Raw genomic sequence first — 18,106 nt, 5'->3', positions numbered from 1 at the left:
GGTAGATAGAGGAGTAAATGTTTTGGGGGAAAGTGAAAAGGAATAAAAGTTAAATAAAAAGGTTTCGAGTAAAAATGTAAAATATTATAGTTTAATATTCAATTTATTCAAATTATTCAAGTTATTCAAATTCGAATTTGAAAACTCAACTCAATTCGAACTCAAAATTAAAAAAAAATTGAGTTGACTCGAATAATTCGATTTATTTAACTCGAAATTCAAATTTTTTTTCAAAATTTTCAAGTCAAATCAAATTTTGCTCACTCCAAACTATAACATGTATGGACAACATGTATAACAACTTTTTGTTCACTTTGCTCCCGTTTTTTTACCTCATTTTTGGAATAATATTTTACTTAAATACTTTCTGAACAAATTAAGACTAATTTTGGATTCATCTAAAACCAAAAATGGCTCAAAATAGTCTGAATAAAAGGAAAAGAAAAAGTTATTTTTAGTGCATGTGGTGTGGTGTTTACAATATTATTCAACTCTAAATTGAGTACTACTTTTTCTTCTAAATAAATTAATAAAATAACAACTTATAACTAATTAATTTGTATAGATAACAATCATAACTACACAATATACGCATCCCAAACCTATATGCCAATTTTGGTTAAAAAAACCTCTCAGGTGAGACTTTGATACCATTATTGCTTCTGAAACTTAAAATTTCCATATCTACAAGATATAAAAAAATTTGAAGAAATTTACACATTAAACAAGTCCTCATACAATTTTTTTTTCTTTGTAAATGCTCAATTTATTGTATGATAGCTGATTATACAAATGAGGTTTAAGAAACTTTATTTGTAATTGATTTGGCCTCACATAAACGATAGAGATCAATATACACTAATGACTAAAATTCTAAGTATAATAAACTCTATACCTTATGAATGTTAGAAAATTTGACATATCTCGAAAGCATAAAATCCCACCTTCTTAAAGAAACAACTTGAAATCATTATATTTTATTAAAGTAATAAAAATCAAGTTGTGAGGGTGAACTCATGTATTGGAATCAAAAGGTTAACTTAATCTACATTTGAACTCTTTTATTTTTAAAATTATTTTTTATTAATTTTTTAGAGTCAAAGAAAAGTGAACATATTCACTTATAACACTTAAATCTAACCAAGCTAAAAATAGCTTAACTAATAGAAGCTACTTTTAGTTAAGTCCAAATTTATTGAACCATTTTCAAACTATTTTTAATTAATCTAATCCAAACATTACATTTGCGCATTTTAGTCGATAGAACTCCTATATATATCATGACTCATTTTCACTTTCAGACACCTCAAAAAAATTTATCATTCTCATCTCGTTCCTTTTCTTCTCCTTTTGATTTTGCTGAGTATTTCCTATTACAATCTATTGTTAGATTATTGTTTCTCATTTTATAAAGAAAGAGCTTGACAAATCTTAGGGAATACATTATACAATAAAATATCCTTACAAACAATGCCAAACATACCTTAAACTATTCAACTATTATTCTTGATTCATTAAATTGATTAACACTTACAACAATGAATTGTAAACCATATTTTTTATACTAATATATATATTTAAAAATCAGTCATATAATAAAAAAAAACTTAAAACCAAAATTATCCACATAATAAAAATATAAAAAAATCCAACGAATTAAACAAACCCTAATGTGATAATCTTTAAGTGAGAAACTTACTTAGAAAAGCATCCAATAAAAAATCTTAATAATTAAAATAATAAGGTTATCCCTTAGAAACATCCTTTTGTGATGAACAGAATAAAAAAGAAGGATTATTCAGTAGCCATAGCGCCAAACTTTTCGCCCCATAGTTGAGCATCGGGCCCGATAGATTTGCATATATTTGCATTTCACTTTGAGAGGAGGATCCAATCAAAGCGAAGTCGTAAAGGAACCATGGAACCAAACACTAGAATTTTCAGGGTTTCGTTTTGCTCCACTACCTAAAGCTGCTATTCGGGAAAATAATTATGCTCCCTAATACTATAATTGTATTTTTGACTAATGCTTTTTCATTGTAGTCCATAATTTTCAGCACCAAAATAAATGCTTCAATCATATGATTAATCTAAGTTTTACTCAAATGAAATGAATATTTAGCTTTAGTATTGCAATACAATATATAAATCACTGAGTTGAAAGAAATATATATTAATAGGAAAAACATTCATCCTCCATATACAATTTATGCTGCTGATATTTTGGCAACTAATAAGAACATCCAACTTTTTTTGTTGTTGTTGTTGTTTCTCTGCAGGTGCTTCTTTTGAACATATCATCAACTTTCACAGCAGAGGAACTTTTCGGTTTGCAGAAATTGTGAAAAAAAAAATGGTGGAAGGTGGTAATATATCAAAACCAGACAAGACAGAGTTCACTGAGTGTTGGAAAACAACATGGAAAACTCCATACATTATGAGGCTTGCATTGTCAGCTGGTATTGGAGGCCTCTTATTTGGTTATGACACAGGTAAGATGAGGTCTTCTTCTATATGATGAATGATAAATGCGTTCGAAGTTTTATGTATTTCAAAAAATTATGCAAGTCACACACATTCTTCACATAAACCTATCAAGATGATGTTTATATATTATTGTTTTACTTTGGATTTTAAAAAGCTAAAATAGGAGGATGAGTATGGGCGCACGAGCCTGAACCCAAAAGCTCAGTTTAGTTCAAACGGATCGATTCTTTTCCCTGCGCGTGATGATAAGTGCAGTTCGGTTTTACTTCTCTCAAAAGCTTGTCTTTCAGATACTCTTCGGTTTCTCAAAAGCTTCTCTTTTAAACGCTCTCTGTTTTTTCAAAAAGCTTTTCTTTCAAATGCTCTTCTTTGGTTTCTCAAATACTTCTTTTTCTAACGTTCTTTGATTTTTCAAACGTTTCTTTCTATGATTTTAGTTGAGTATTTAACTGGATTGTTCGTTTTTGTTTCCTGTTTTTCTATCGGCTAACAAAAAAGTTTGTTTAATCCTAAGAGATACGCTATATGGCAAAATATACAGTGTTTAATACACACAAGCTATTCAAGTCGTGTTCTTGGTCGGTTAAATTGATGAATATTTTTCAACAAAATGTCAGTTTAATTTGTAAATGTTGTTGAATTACAGGAGTGATTTCGGGTGCGCTGCTTTATATCCGTGAGGACTTCGAACAAGTCGACCGAAAAACATGGTTACAGGTTACATACTCTTCATTGCTTCACTTACCTGAAAAAACAAAAGGATTGCTGGTTTACTTGCTGATTAACTGTTCTATTATGTGCTGATTATCAGGAGCTCATAGTGAGTATGGCTGTAGCTGGTGCTATCGGTGGCGCAGCAATTGGAGGATGGATAAGCGACAGGTTTGGTCAGAAAAGATTAAATTTGCTTGCCGATGTACTATTTTCTGTGGGCGCCTTAGTTATGGCATTTGCTCCAGCACCAGTAATGATTATTCTTGGAAGGATTTTAGTGGGTTTAGGGGTCGGAATGACTTCAATGACCGCACCTCTTTATATTTTCGAAGCTTCTCCTGCTCGTATTCGAGGCACATTGGTTAGTACTAACGGTTTGCTCATTACAGGAGGACAGTTTCTGTCTTACCTTATCAATCTGGCCTTCACTAAGGTAAATGTTACAATCACTAAAATTAGAAAATTATATGTCCTTGTCAATTGAAGTTCAGGTACATTGGAAGGTTTGATGAGCAATATGCAATCTTTGTTCCAGACAAGTTGGACCTGGCGTTGGATGCTCGGGATCGCAGCGGTTCCAGCACTCTTTCAATTGGTCTTGATGCTGTCACTTCCCGAGTCCCCTAGATGGCTTTACAGACAAGTTACAACATTGCTTTTATATGCTATCTTAAAACTTATGTTGTATGCATTGTTGGTATGTTTCGATTCATATTATAACACTTTGTTGTTGTTCAGAACAAGGAGGAAGAGGCCAGATCCATCTTAGAGAAAATATTTCCAGCTAACAAAGTTGATGATGAGATGAATGCCTTGAAACTCTCCGTCGAAGCGGAAAAAGCCGATGAGCATGCCATTGGTGACAACCTGATACAGAAGCTGAAGAGTGCTTTGAGCAATGTTGTAGTCCGAAGAGGACTCTATGCTGGTATAACGGTTCAAGTGGCTCAGCAGTTCTCAGGAATCAATACAGTTATGTATTACAGCCCAAAAATTGTTCAATTTGCAGGATTTGCTTCAAACGAGACAGCATTGGCACTTTCGTTGATCACCTCCGGTCTTAATGCCATTGGCTCAATCGTCAGTATGGTTTTCGTTGACAGATATGGTAGGAGAAGGTTGATGCTTGTTTCCATGGTTGGTATCATTCTTTGCCTCGTGTCGTTATCGATAATATTCCTCGAAGCCGCCAGTTATGCTCTAAAAGTCAACCAGTTTGACACTAATTCCATACCCAACAGTACATGTCGTAGCTATATATCAACCCCGAAATATTCATCATGGAACTGCATGTATTGCTTGAAAGCCGGTTGCGGATTCTGCTCGAATACAGCAAACGAGGCAATCATAGATTCCATTTTCAGCCATTGACATGATCCATTTTACATCAGTGATTGATTTATTCATTTCATTGCGCAGTACTCGCCTGGAACATGCCTGGAACTCAACACGGAACAAAGAGACTGGTGCCGTGGGACATGGTTCAAAGACGGTTGTCCAAGCGAATTCGGGTTCCTGGCAGTTGTTTTCCTAGGATTTTACATCCTTTCTTACTCACCAGGAATGGGAACTGTTCCATGGATTGTAAACTCGGAGATATATCCATTGAGGTACAGAGGCATTGGTGGGGGTTTGGCGGCTGTTTCTAACTGGATATCCAATCTCATAGTTAGTTTGACATTCTTAAGCCTCACCAAAGCTCTTGGTTCGGCTGGCACATTCTTCTTATTTGGTGGGGTTTGCGTGATTGGGTTTAGTTTCATTTATTGGCTTGTGCCTGAAACCAAAGGATTGCCGATTGAGGAGGTGGAGAAGATACTAGAGAGTGGTTATAAGCCAAAGCTCTTGAGGGCCAAGTTTAAGGATAAAACCCAATTTGCCTAAGCCCATCTATTTTGTCCAAAATAATATCTTTTTCGGCCCTTTCTTTATTTCTACATACATAACATAATGGATTGGAATATTACATTTGGTAAGGTGGTTTAAATCTAATTATATATATTTCTGATTTTCCAAATAAAATATATAAAATGACGAAAATGCTCTCAAAATAATTCAATTTATTTTGTAAAGTGAGGTTATTTTTGTTATAAAATAAAGAGAGATGGGGAGAATAAATAACAAATAAAATATGAAAACAATAGAGAATGTACTTTATTGATAAAAAAGGATGATTACAATGCTTCTCAGAGTCTCTACTTATAAGCATAAGAAGTATAAAAAAAGTAGAGATCTAGTTCTAATAACTATTAGAATTTAAAGTACATCAAAACTTTATCTTGGTCATGATGGACATCTACTTAATAAGATATTCATAACACTCCCCTTTGGATGTCCATTAGTAGATAGTGTGTCTCTTTAAAACCTTATTAGGAAAAACTCTTTGAGATATAAACCTAATGAAGGAAAAATAGTACACAATCTATAGTACGCATAATATGCTGCCTCATTAAAAACATTACCAGGAAAACCCAATGAGACAAAACCTGGGTTAAGGGAAAAAGAGTACAACGCGTATTTACTCTCCCTCATGAAAACATCACATATTTTATCATATTCTACGTATTCAATCTTGAATACTAGTTTTGTAAATGACTATTTGAATATATTTGCTAAGCATTTATATTACCATTCTTTTAAAAGTCATGAGTGGGGGAAATTTGAGGAAATATATTTTGATCTCTTTAGGAGATTCAACAATAATCATAACAAACTTTAATCATGATTCTTATATAAAAACACAAATAGGTATTTTGGATCATTTTATAATCCTCCTTCAACTACTCAAACATATGTTCAAATTATTTCAATTCATATAAATGAACAATTTTTCGAGAATTTTAATATGCTTCTAGCATCCTAAATCCTTCAAGGATTTTAATATAAACTTTACTATATAATGATTCATAAAAGGTTGTAACAATAACAATTAGATGCAGGTTAAATTTTTTATGAATTGTCAATTTAATAATATATCTAAAAGTTATTGATCCACCACAAAAGAATATTATATCTTTTCATAATCAATACTAGTACTTAGCGAAAAACTTTATATTTTTATTCTGCTTTTGTAAAACTACTTCATTTGCACCCTTATTGGCTTTATACCTTTAGATATTTGAACTACTAGTCCAAAAATTCCACGAATTTAATTGTAACTAAGTTGCGTCTTTCTATTTTGATCAATTTATTCCATATCTATATTTCTCAATAGATTTATTCAAGGTCCTCATTTTATTTCATTATTTCAATAATAATATTGCATGTAAAATCATTGTCGGCCACTTTTATTATTCGGTTCCACATTTTCTCAAATTGACATAACTTATCGAGATCTCTTATTTTCATTATTTTGAAATTCAGTTTCAGGTACCTGAATCTCTTCTGAACTTTTACTTATTAGTTATGTCTTGGGTCTCTTCTGGAGCACTCGCCTCCATTATATGACCATCTAGAATAATTTTCATCTTTGGAACCGATCAATCTATTATTTATTCTAACTGATTGTCCTACTGGGACTTTGATTCAAATTAAAATATTAGATGGTATGTAACACTTGGCTATTCTCATTAAGGTTGTAAATACATCTAACAGTTAACTTTTAATGAGTTATCCTTATTGAACTTCTGGTTCAATTACTCTCTCCCTAACTCATTACAAGTTATTGTTTCTCTTGCCTTAATGTCAGGAAAACTATCGAATCAAAATTGTAATCACAAATAATGTCATAATTGAATCTCCAATGCATTCAAAACATCTAACAATACAAAGAAACTTGTAATTAATATTTATTCCCAACTTTCTTTGAGGATTCACTCATCTTTGTGCGTTATGGTGGAGCAATTGGAACATATACACACAAATAAAAATTCAAAGATTAGAAATATTTAGCTCTTGATTAAAAACCAATTATAATAGGAGTATTTATAACTTATTGGCTTGATGCTACAACATACAAACCAACATAATCTCATGCTGAAATAGAAAGTTTAGTTCTCATAAGTAATGATTTAACTATTAGTTGGAGGCATTTGATAAACAATTCAGCTAAATTATTTTGTGTGTGAACATGAGCTATAGGATGTTCAACTTTTATCCCAATTGACATGCAATAATCATTGAAAACTTGGGATGTAAACTCACCAACATTAGCAAGATGTATTATTTTAATTGCATAATCTGAAATTAATCATTTAAACAAGCAATCTCGCTAATGACAAGTTGCGAGTTGATAACACATGTGGTTATTTTATAGATGCATCTACCAAAATCATATAATATCAAAACCATCCACATGGTGGATGAATGGGCCCATATTCATTTCAGAAATGCAAGACATTAAATCTCAACTTTAGCTAGTGAGTTTCTAAGAACCAATTTTTATTGAGAACAAGCAACAAATGAGAATTCTTTAAATTAAAGAATCTTCTGGTTCTTTAATGGATATCCATATGAATTCTCAATTAATTTTTGCATCATATACAATCTAGGATAGTCTAACTGGTCACACCAAGTAGTAAAAGCATTTGTATTAGTAAACTTCTTGTTTACTTTAACATGTGTTTTAATTGTACTAAATTGTAATAAACTGATAATTTTATTGTCATTCTTTTTATTTCGTATCTACATTAAATACTATTGTGAAATTTACTACTGGAAATCTCTAAATCATTGGGAATTCTATAATGTCACTAAGTTAATAAAATAATTTCCAAATAATTATATGTAGTATTCGCTTCAGGGAATATGTCAAAATCTTCAAATGCCCAAAAATCTATTAATAACAAACTTTGAGAGTGGATCTTATTTTCCATGTGTATAACAGGTACATAACTAATAACTTTTCATACATAAGTTTTCTCTCTTGCAAATTCTCATTAGTAATATTTTACCACATAATTTTAATTGATAACTTATTCTAAATACTGTAGAGTTATACTCATAGTTTTTAAAAAATACTTACAACTTTAGATGCATCCAACCATAATAAGTTTTAGATAGAATTATCATATTCTATTACTCATGAGTAGATCTTTCACAATCAAACATTTTGCTTTCAACCCTTTAATAGGAATGATAACAAAATAATATCATTGTGAAAATAAAATAGAATAAAAAATAAAATAAAGAACACACAAATTTTACGTGGAAACCTTTTTGGGAAAAAAATCACGGGCAGAGGAGAAGAAAATTCACTATGTCAAATTCGAATAATTACAAGAGGAATAAACTATGTCTATTTATAGGCTTGTAAAGTCATATTCTAGTAAGACTGAAACACCTTATTCTAATCAATATCAAATAGATAGAATTTAATAAGGTTTAAAAAACCTTATTCTAAAATAAAATAAAAGAAGTGTAATTCTATATGGATTCTTTTTTTATTTTATTTTACCACTGTATTTTATTTAAATAAGGATTCGAGTCACTTAATTCTAACAATCTCCACCTTGACACGAATTCTCAATGAACAAGTTCTTCATTGCGAACTCTCAACGAACAAGTTCTCCACCTCTTTCATAAAACCCCTTAAGGGTTTAACTTCAACAATGAACACCAACCAAGTCTAAGCAATGCTCAAACTTGGTTATAGAAAGTGACTTAGTCATCATATCTGCAGGATTTTCATGATTACTAATTCTACTCAGAACAATATCACCACGAGCAATAATATCACAAACAAAATGATATCGAACATCAATGTGTTTTGTTCTCTCATGAAACATTTGATCTTTTGTAAGAAAGATGGCACTCTGACTATCACAAAATACTGTGCTGATTTGAAGGGCTTCATTGAGTTCACTAAAGGGCCCCTTTAACCAAATAGCTTCTTTACAAGCCTCAGTAATCGCCATGTACTCAGCTTCAGTGGTAGACAAAGCGACTGTAGTTTGCAAAGTGGCCTTCCAACTGATTGCACAACCTCCGATTGTAAAGACATAACCTGTGAGTGATCTTCTTCTATCAAGGTCTCTAGTAAAATCAGCATCAACATACCCAATGACTCCATCTCTAGTTCTTCCAAACTGTAAGCAAACATCAATAGTACCTCGTAAGTATCTTAAAATCCACTGAACTGCTTTCCAATGTTCTTTACCAGGATTCACCATATATCTGCTAACTGCACTAACTGCATATGATAAATCTGGACGTGAACAAACCATAGCATACATGACAGATCCCACTGCAGTAGAGTATGGAACATGTGACATGTACTTAATCTCATCATCTGATTGTGGAGACAAAACCGATGAAAGTTTGAAATGGGCTGCTAAAGGAGTACTAACAGGCTTAACACTCTGCATATTGAACCTGCAAAGAACTTTCTCAATGTACCCATTCTGACTTAGGTACAATTTACTTGCTTTTCTATCTCTGAGAATCTCTATACCAAGTATCTTCTTTGCTGATCCCAAATCTTTCATCTTAAATTTTTCACTTAGTTGGGCTTTGACCTTTCTTATCTCTCCTTTATCTTTTGTTGTTATCAACATGTCATCAACATAAAGAAGTAGATACACAAAAGAACCATCACTGTTTTTCTTAAAGTAAACGTATCTGTCAAAACTACTTCTTTTGAAATAATGAGAAGTCATAAAGGAATCAAACCTCTTGTACCACTACCTTGGTGACTGTTTCAAACCGTAAAGGGACTTTTTCAGCAACCAAACATAGTCCTCTTTTTTATGAGACTGTAAAACCCTCTGGTTGTTGCATTTAATATATTCTTCAAGTTCTCCATGCAAAAATACAGTTTTTAAATCTAACTGCTCAAGCTCCAAATCATGCATAGCCTCAATACCAAGCAAAGCTTGAATCGAACTATGCTTCACAACTGGGGAGAACACATCTGTGAAGTCCACTCCTAGAATTTGACAGTAACCCTTTGCAACAATCCTTGTTTTATATCTAGGTTCTTCAACTCCTGGAGTCCCTTCTTTCTTTTTAAGCACCCATTTACAACGAACAGTCTTCTTACCTTTAGGAAGTTTCATAAGATCTCATGTTTTGTTTTTGTAAAGTGATTCCATCTCCTCTTGCATAGCAAACATCCATTTTTTTGAGTCTTCACAGCTAACCGCATCAGAATAATTAGATGGCTCTTGGTTTGCATCTATATCTTCAGCCACATTTAAAGTATAAGCAACTAAATCAGTTCCGGCATACTTCTTTGGAGGTTTAATTTCTCTTCTAGTTCTATTTTTGGCGATAGAGTATTGTGGTGAAGAAGCAACTCGATTCTCAATTTTTGTACTGGCTTGAGGAGTTGACTATGTATTAATCTGATGCTCCACCTGCTTTTGATTTTCTTTATTGGAAGAGTTTTTAAAAGATAAGTTAGGTAGCATAGCAGTTTCATCAAAAACAACATCTCTGCTAATCATAATTTTTCTATTTTCAGGACACCATAACTTATACCCTTTTACACCAACTTTATAACCAAGAAAAACACATTTAATGGATCTCGGTTCCAATTTTCCATTATCAACATGAGCATACGCAGGACACCCAAAAATCTTTAAATCAGAATAATTAGCAGTATTACCAGACCATACCTCTTGTAGAGTCTTTTTCTCAATGGCAACGGATAGAGATCGGTTGATCAAAAAATATGCAGTAGAGGCTGCTTCTGCCCAAAACGACTTTGATAAGTTGGCATTTGACAACATACATCGATCCTTCTCCATAATCGTTCTGTTCATTCGTTCTACAACGCTACTTTGCTGTGGAGTATGGCGAACTGTCAAGTGTCTCATAATCCCTTCTGACTTGCAGAATCTATTAAACTCATCAGAACAGAACTCTAAGCCATTGTCTGTGCGGAGGTATTTTATTTGTTTTCCCGTCTATTTTTCAATCATAATTTTTCAAGACTTAAATACAAAAAACACAACGCTTTTCTGCTTCAGGAAGAACGCCCAAATTTTTCTGGAAAAATCATCAATAAAGGTTAGCATATAATTAGCTCCACCTCTCGAAGACACTCTAGATGGCCCCCACAGATCAGAATGAATATACTCTAACATTCCTTTCATGTTATGGATTCTTCTGGTGAATCGAACTCTCTTTTTCTTCCCAAAAACACAGTGCTCACAAAAATTTAGTTTGCAAATTCCTTACCCATCAAGAAGTCCTCTTTTGCTCAATTCTGCCATACCATTCTCACTCATATGCCCTAGGCACATATGCCAAAGTTTAGAATATCATCATCTGACAAAGAAGAGGAAGCGACAGTTGCATCACCTCTAACAGTAGAACCCTGCAAAACAGATAACTTGGCAATCTTTCTCTGCCCTTTCATCACAACAAGGGACCCTTTGGAAATCTTTAAAACCCCACTTTCAGTTGTGTATCTGTACCCTTTTGAATCAAGAGTACTCAACGAAATTAAATTTCTTTTCAATTCTGGAACATGTCTTACGTCTCTAAGTGTTCTGACAACTCCATCAAACATCTTAACTTTAATTGTTCCAACACCTACGATTTTACACGAAACATTATTTCCCATCAAAACAACACCTTCAGGCACTGTTTCGTAAGTTGTAAACCAATCCCGATTGGGACTCATGTGGAAGGTGCAACCTGAATCAAGTATCCACTCTTCGCTTATTTTAGAATCATTGACAGAAGCAACTAGAAGTTCACCATCGCTGTAGTCTTCTACAACATCAGCTTCACCGAAATTTTTTTGTTGTTTTTCCTTTTGATTCGCAACCTCCCTTTTAATCTTTTTTGTAGCTTATAGCACTCAGATTTAATGTGCCCTTTCTTCTTGCAAAAGTTACAAGTTTTACCTCTGTTTGAAGACTTTAATCTACCCTTAGATTTACCGCGAGAATTGTGTTCCTGTGTCCTTCCACGATCATAATCAGCATTCCGATCTTGTCTCCCACAAACAATAAGAACCTCTCCTTGAAAGTCGGGTTTAACCACAAGATGATTCATCTTATCATATGAGGTCAAAGAATCATAAACCTCATCAACTGTGAGAGACTCGCGGCTATATAAAATCTTATCTCTAATGGTTGAATAAGACGGGGGTAATGAACAAAGTAGAATCAACCCTAAATCTTCCTTATCATACTGAACCTCCATGGCCTCTAAGTTTGAGAGAATTTCTTTAAACACTGTTAAGTGCTCGTGTACAGACGCACCTTCCTCCAAACGATAGCATAAAGATGCTACTTCATATGCAACTTGCTTGTTAGAGTTTCCGATATACATATTTGTTTTAGCCTCTTCCATAATGCAGTGGCGGTTTTCTCTTTCATCACATCTTGCAAAATTTCGTTAGACAAATGCAGATGTAATTGTGTTAATGTCTTTCAATCCTTACGCTTCTTCTCTTCATCTGTTAATGTCAAAGGCATCTTATCTATCCCTAGAAGGGCATCCTCCAGATCCATCTGCACAAGAACTGCTTGCATCTTAATCTGCCACAACGCAAATCTGGTGTTACGATCCAACAGCGGAATTTCATACTTCAAAGACGCCATTACCGTGATTGAGATGAACAACTCGGAAGCTATAATACCAATTTGTGAAAATAAAATAAAATAAAAAATAAAATAAAGAACACACAAATTTTACGTGGAAACCCTTTCGGGAAAAAAACCACGGGCAGAGGAGAAGAAAATTCACTATGTCGAATTCGAATAATTACAAGAGGAATAGACTATGTCTATTTATAAGCTTGTAAAGCCATATTCTAGTAAGACTGAAACACCTTATTCTAATCAATATCAAATAGATAGAATTTACTAAGGTTTAAAAAACCTTATTCTAAAATAAAATAAAATAAGTGTAATTCTATATGGATTCTTCTTTTATTTTATTTTACCACTGTATTTTATTTAAATAAGGATTCGAGTCACTTAATTCTAACAATCATAAATATTATAAATTAATAATTCAATCCCATTTTTTTATTCATATGAAATATAATCTTTTTCTCATTCACAATCTCAATATGAGATCCATTACAAATAAAATTTAAAAGTAATGCATTAACCATCACAAATTTTGTGATTTTTAGATAGTGATATATTAGCTCTTGTAGAGCTTTCAACTAATTTTGTACTATCAAATATTAGAAAAATATTTGTTTGTTTCAGTACCAAATAAAATAAATATTTTCTATCTGTAATGATATAATTCATTACTACATTTTTATATTATTCCTCAAAGAATATTAACAGAAACAAAATATTTGGGCATACGCCACATATGTGGCCAAAAATTTTTCATATCACATTAATAACATAAGTCAATAAATTTTCATGTCACATTGATAACATAAGTTATCTTTACCCTTTGAAAAGTTATCTTGAGAACTCTCATTGTTCTCTTATTTATTACTATATTCTCACTTTTAGTGATCCATGAGTATATCTTTTATTTTTTTTATATTTACATTCACTTCGGGGAATGCAACAAATCTAGTAGGACGTACTTATAAACATCCCAATAGATTCTTTATTTCATAATTACCATCGCAAACATGCTTGAGATTTCAAATCAAAATCTATCTATGTATGTTGTCATGATTAGTCTCCAATTATAATAAACAATAAATAAAACATAGTAAAATATACCTGAATATCTTTAACATCATCGTCATCACTAAAAGGTATGAGATAGTTCGAAAATATTCTTGATTTTTTATGGATAACGATATCAAATCTTTCACCATCCTTAAGAACAAAAAGTAAAATAAGTTAATTAAAACAATGATAACATATAATGAAAGAAGAATGAAAAATAATAATAAGATATGAAACATTAAATAAAAGAAACTTCCTATAAAAATTTTGCATCTTGCTATCAAAGAAATTGAAAATCATGGAGGATAAATTTAATTGTCGATAAAAGGAATTATCACTTTAAGCAAGATCGTGCCGATAACGTGTTATAAAATAAAGAGAGATGGGGAGAGTAAAGAACAAATAAAATATGAAAGCAATGTAAAATGTACTTTATTGATCAAAAAGGGGTCATTACAATGATTCATCAGAGTCTCTATTTATAGGCATAAGAATTATAAAAGAAGTAGAGATCTAATTCTAATAACTATTAGAATTTAAAGTACATTAAAACTTTATCTTTATTATGATAGACATCCACTTAATAAAATATTCATAATAATTTTCATTTTTTTTCTATTAAGTTGATATTAGATTAACTCATGATATCAATTTAATCAAAAGCTTATAATAAGTATATAGATACACAAAAATATTTGAAAAAAATAATGAATAAAAAAAGTTAAATAATTCTTTTCAAAAGAAAGTTAAATAATTGTATATTGAGAAAATATTTGATACATTGTCAATGAAATTTTTAAACCTTACATGTAGCATCAAGAGATTGATAAGTACAGTAAAATATTAAAAAATAAATATTTTAAAAAATTCATATGATAAGTTTTTAAAGCCACTTGTAGAATAATATATATATTGTTAAGTACCAAATACTAATTATTATATATTATGAAATAAAAATCAATAATTAATATTTGCTAAAAATATACAGTTAAAATTGAATTTGAAGATAAATAAGGTTTTTTAAAGTGAAAAGATATTTATAATTTATAATTTATAATTTTAAATATTTAATTTTTTTTCTTAATTGGATTAATTTCATTGAGTCAAATAACATCAAGTCAGTCAAGATGTTATTGGAACTAGAATTTGTCACATCGAGGACGTGGGCAAAAATTAAAAATAATTAAGTAATTTTTAAAAAATTGAAGAATTTTTTTTAATTATATATAAAATTTTCATCTTAAAACTAATGATATTTAAAGTAGTGAAGTAATTTATTGTAGAAGAAAAATATAAAGGGATGTAGGGGGGGAACTGAATCTAAATACTTTCATTTAAAAATAAATAAATATTTTACCTTTTAAATTTTAATTATAAGAATAAGATAAAGAGGTGCGGAGTGAATTTCCAAGAAAGCCATCATTTATTCATATAAAAAAAAAGAAGAGGAAAGTAACTGCTGTGATTCATTGTGTTGACTTCGTAAGCATTCAAATGGATATTAGATGTCTTGGCTTTTTCTATTCCTGATATGTCTGCATCTCCTTGTCTGCCGCTGCTTTGTCTCCCTTTCTTTTACAACTTTCACCACAAATCAAATAAAAATATCATTTCCTCAGAAGAGGGTCCTATATTACATATAATATTAATTAGTAAACATTTTTAATTTTTAAAATAAGAATTATGATGAATAAGCACTCAAGAATGAGTGATAAATATATTTTAGATTCAAGTTGATATTGACAAAGAGGAAGAAAGTTGTATGAATTTTGATTTACAGATTCCTGACATTTAAAGTTATTTCATAAAAAAATTCAATTGGTGTAGATGATGCGAGCAGAGAAGACTATACAACATTAATTTTTAATAGCCTAATGACTTAAATGAAATTTTTTAAATATTTCAATGGCATTTTTGTAATTTTTTAAAATTAATGACAAAAACATAAATTTAATAAGAGTTTAATGAACTCAGGTGTAGTGTACCCTACATTAATTTATACTTTGATCTTAATCTTTTTTATATTACTTTTAACTGTCAACATTCAAATTTTAACTAAACTGATTTTTTAAGAAAAAGTTGAGTAAATTGTTAAATTTTAAATAGCACTAACGTGATAACTTACATGAGAGTTCACATATACTTTATTGTTGACATGATTTTTAAAATGTATGAATTTCTTTTTGAATATTTAATATTTTTTTATGTATTTATACAAAGTTCACCTGAACTACTATGTTAATGGTGTTAAAATTTAAATATTTTAATAGTTGAGTTAAATTTCTCCATAAAAATACTATTTGACTAAATTTCTCCATAAATTTTGAAGCTTCATAGGCAAAGTGATCTAAGAAAATAATTAGGACCAAAGTGATATAAAATGGATAAATGTTATAGGTTAAAGTTATAATTATGCCAAAAATAATTAGAAATTTTATATAGGTAAATTACACTAAACTATTACTAAATTTATGTTTTAGTCACTCAGCTTCAGTAAGCTACAAAATGGTAACTTAACTATTTAAAAGTTTGAATTTTTAAAATCGTTATTGTATGACATTCTTGTAACAGTCCGTTTTCAATAAAATCGGAACAATAGTTTTGGGACCACAAATTTGAAGTTGGAAAATTTTATTTTTATTATTTTATGTTCTACTGTATGATGAAATGCAATATAAAAATTTCGTTAAGAAATTTTACCTTTACCTACCTAATTTGATGAAAAAGACTAAATTGCATTAAGTGCAAAAGTTGAGTTCTAATAGCTAAAGGTATTAAATAGCTATAGAATTTTAAATTGGAGGTCCTTATATAGTAAATAAACCATTAAAATGCTTAGTTGTTATGTAACGTCCCAATTTTCGGGAATTCTGTGAATGTTGGCATAGGTTTAATTATGTTAGTGGGCCTCTAGAAGGCCCAAGCTTAAGATAGAACCCGACAATTTTAGTTAATTTTTGTTCCATAAGAAAAAGGGGGTGAAATTATGAAATAGGACCTATGTGAAAATGTTTGAAAATGCTATAGGCTAAATTGAAGTGGCCAAATAAATAGGAGTGCAAAATAGGAGGATTTGCATGACAAACCTCCCATTTTACATGAAGTGGCCAGCCATCATGTTGTTGTAGACAATATGAGCACTTGATATCCATAATTCATGGTACAAATTGATAATGGGTTAGGTAAATGTTCCATGATAATGGATTAGGTAAATATTCCATGATAATGGGTTAGGTAAATGTTCCATGATAATTGTTTAGGTAAATGTTCCATGATGGGCATTTCATGTCTTTTGTATTAAAGAATTAAATGGATGAAATATGAAATTTTATTAAAAAAAAAGGGGTGAAAACAACAAAGTTTTGTCCATCTTTGTTTATCATAGCCTAAAGTTAGAGAAGAGAAAGGAGAGGAGAAAACTCTTGAATGTTCGGTCACTTAGGGAAGAAAATTGAAGGTAAGTTCATGGTAGTTTACTTCTATCTTGATGTTCATGAGTTCTTCTTGATTCTACCTTAACTCTTGAAGTATATTTTGGTTTTTAGTTGTGTTGTGAGCATTTAGTCATGAATTAAAATGAAGGAAATGGTTGTTGTTTCATGTTCTTTTGATGAAAAATGGAAGATAGGCGAAGTTGAGCCAAACAAATGAGCATGCATGTGCCTTAGATGCTAAGGGGAAAAATCGGCTAACATGTTGTGCTTTAAAATGATGAAATGGAGATTATACTTAAATAAAATCATAGATATGTAATGATTGATTGGTGATATACATGTTTAAATAACAAGCATGCAAGTTAGGTGTGAAAGAGTGATTTGGTAATAAATCTGCTTGGGACAGCAGCAGTAACGTAACTTTGAAAAATCACCATAAATTGTGGGAGATGAGTTACAAGCTGCATAAATTATGTAATTAAAGCTTAATGAGTCTAGTTTCAAATGAAATAAACGAGAACATATTTTGAATTCTGTACAATGAAAAATTTGATTTGTAATGAAGAGTGGTCAGATTAGTCAAACAGTGAAACATGGGAAACTTTAAGAAAAATCTGGTATTGATTGGCCAAACCAAAAATTCTGAAAATTTTATGTATAGAAGATATATGAGTCTATTTTCAGGGAAAATTAACGACACTTGATTTGGAGTTTCGTAGCTCCAGTTATAAATGATTTAGTGACTGTTGCTTAGGAAGACAGCTTGCAGTGAAATTATGATTATGTGGTAAACATTGACAAAAATTTGTTAATGAGTTGCTTATTGATTTCTTATAAGCTTACTATGATCTGTAGGTGTGGTTGGCCAAATATTGTAAGGGGTTAATACGTAGTTCGTATTTGAATAGTTAGATTAACGTGTTAGTA

General features: G+C 31.0%; 2 protein-coding genes across 3 annotated transcripts; both read left to right on the top strand.

Moving 5' to 3' along the window:
* The first annotated feature begins 2,123 nt into the window (after positions 1-2,123).
* LOC107960108 (inositol transporter 4) lies at positions 2,124-5,124 on the top strand. 2 transcript variants are annotated; one of them, XM_041112425.1, is made up of 6 exons: positions 2,124-2,492; positions 3,134-3,204; positions 3,299-3,634; positions 3,737-3,844; positions 3,940-4,129; positions 4,211-5,124. In XM_041112425.1, exons 1-6 carry the CDS (start codon positions 2,210-2,212, stop codon positions 4,570-4,572), a joined length of 1,350 nt encoding a protein of 449 aa, XP_040968359.1. In that variant the 5' UTR covers positions 2,124-2,209; the 3' UTR covers positions 4,573-5,124. The 2 variants fall into 2 exon arrangements, with proteins under 2 accessions (XP_040968359.1, XP_016751818.1); XM_016896329.2 differs by having other exon boundaries at positions 3,940-5,124.
* LOC121229125 (inositol transporter 4-like) lies at positions 4,765-5,124 on the top strand. Its single transcript, XM_041112426.1, has one exon. The coding sequence runs from the start codon at positions 4,765-4,767 to the stop codon at positions 5,083-5,085; it is 321 nt and encodes a 106-aa protein (XP_040968360.1). The 3' UTR covers positions 5,086-5,124.
* Positions 5,125-18,106: the final 12,982 nt, after the last annotated feature.

Source organism: Gossypium hirsutum, chromosome A05, assembly GCF_007990345.1.
Source record: "Gossypium hirsutum isolate 1008001.06 chromosome A05, Gossypium_hirsutum_v2.1, whole genome shotgun sequence".
Classification (NCBI taxonomy): Eukaryota; Viridiplantae; Streptophyta; class Magnoliopsida; order Malvales; family Malvaceae; genus Gossypium; species Gossypium hirsutum.
This window is presented reverse-complemented; position numbering and strand designations above follow the sequence as displayed.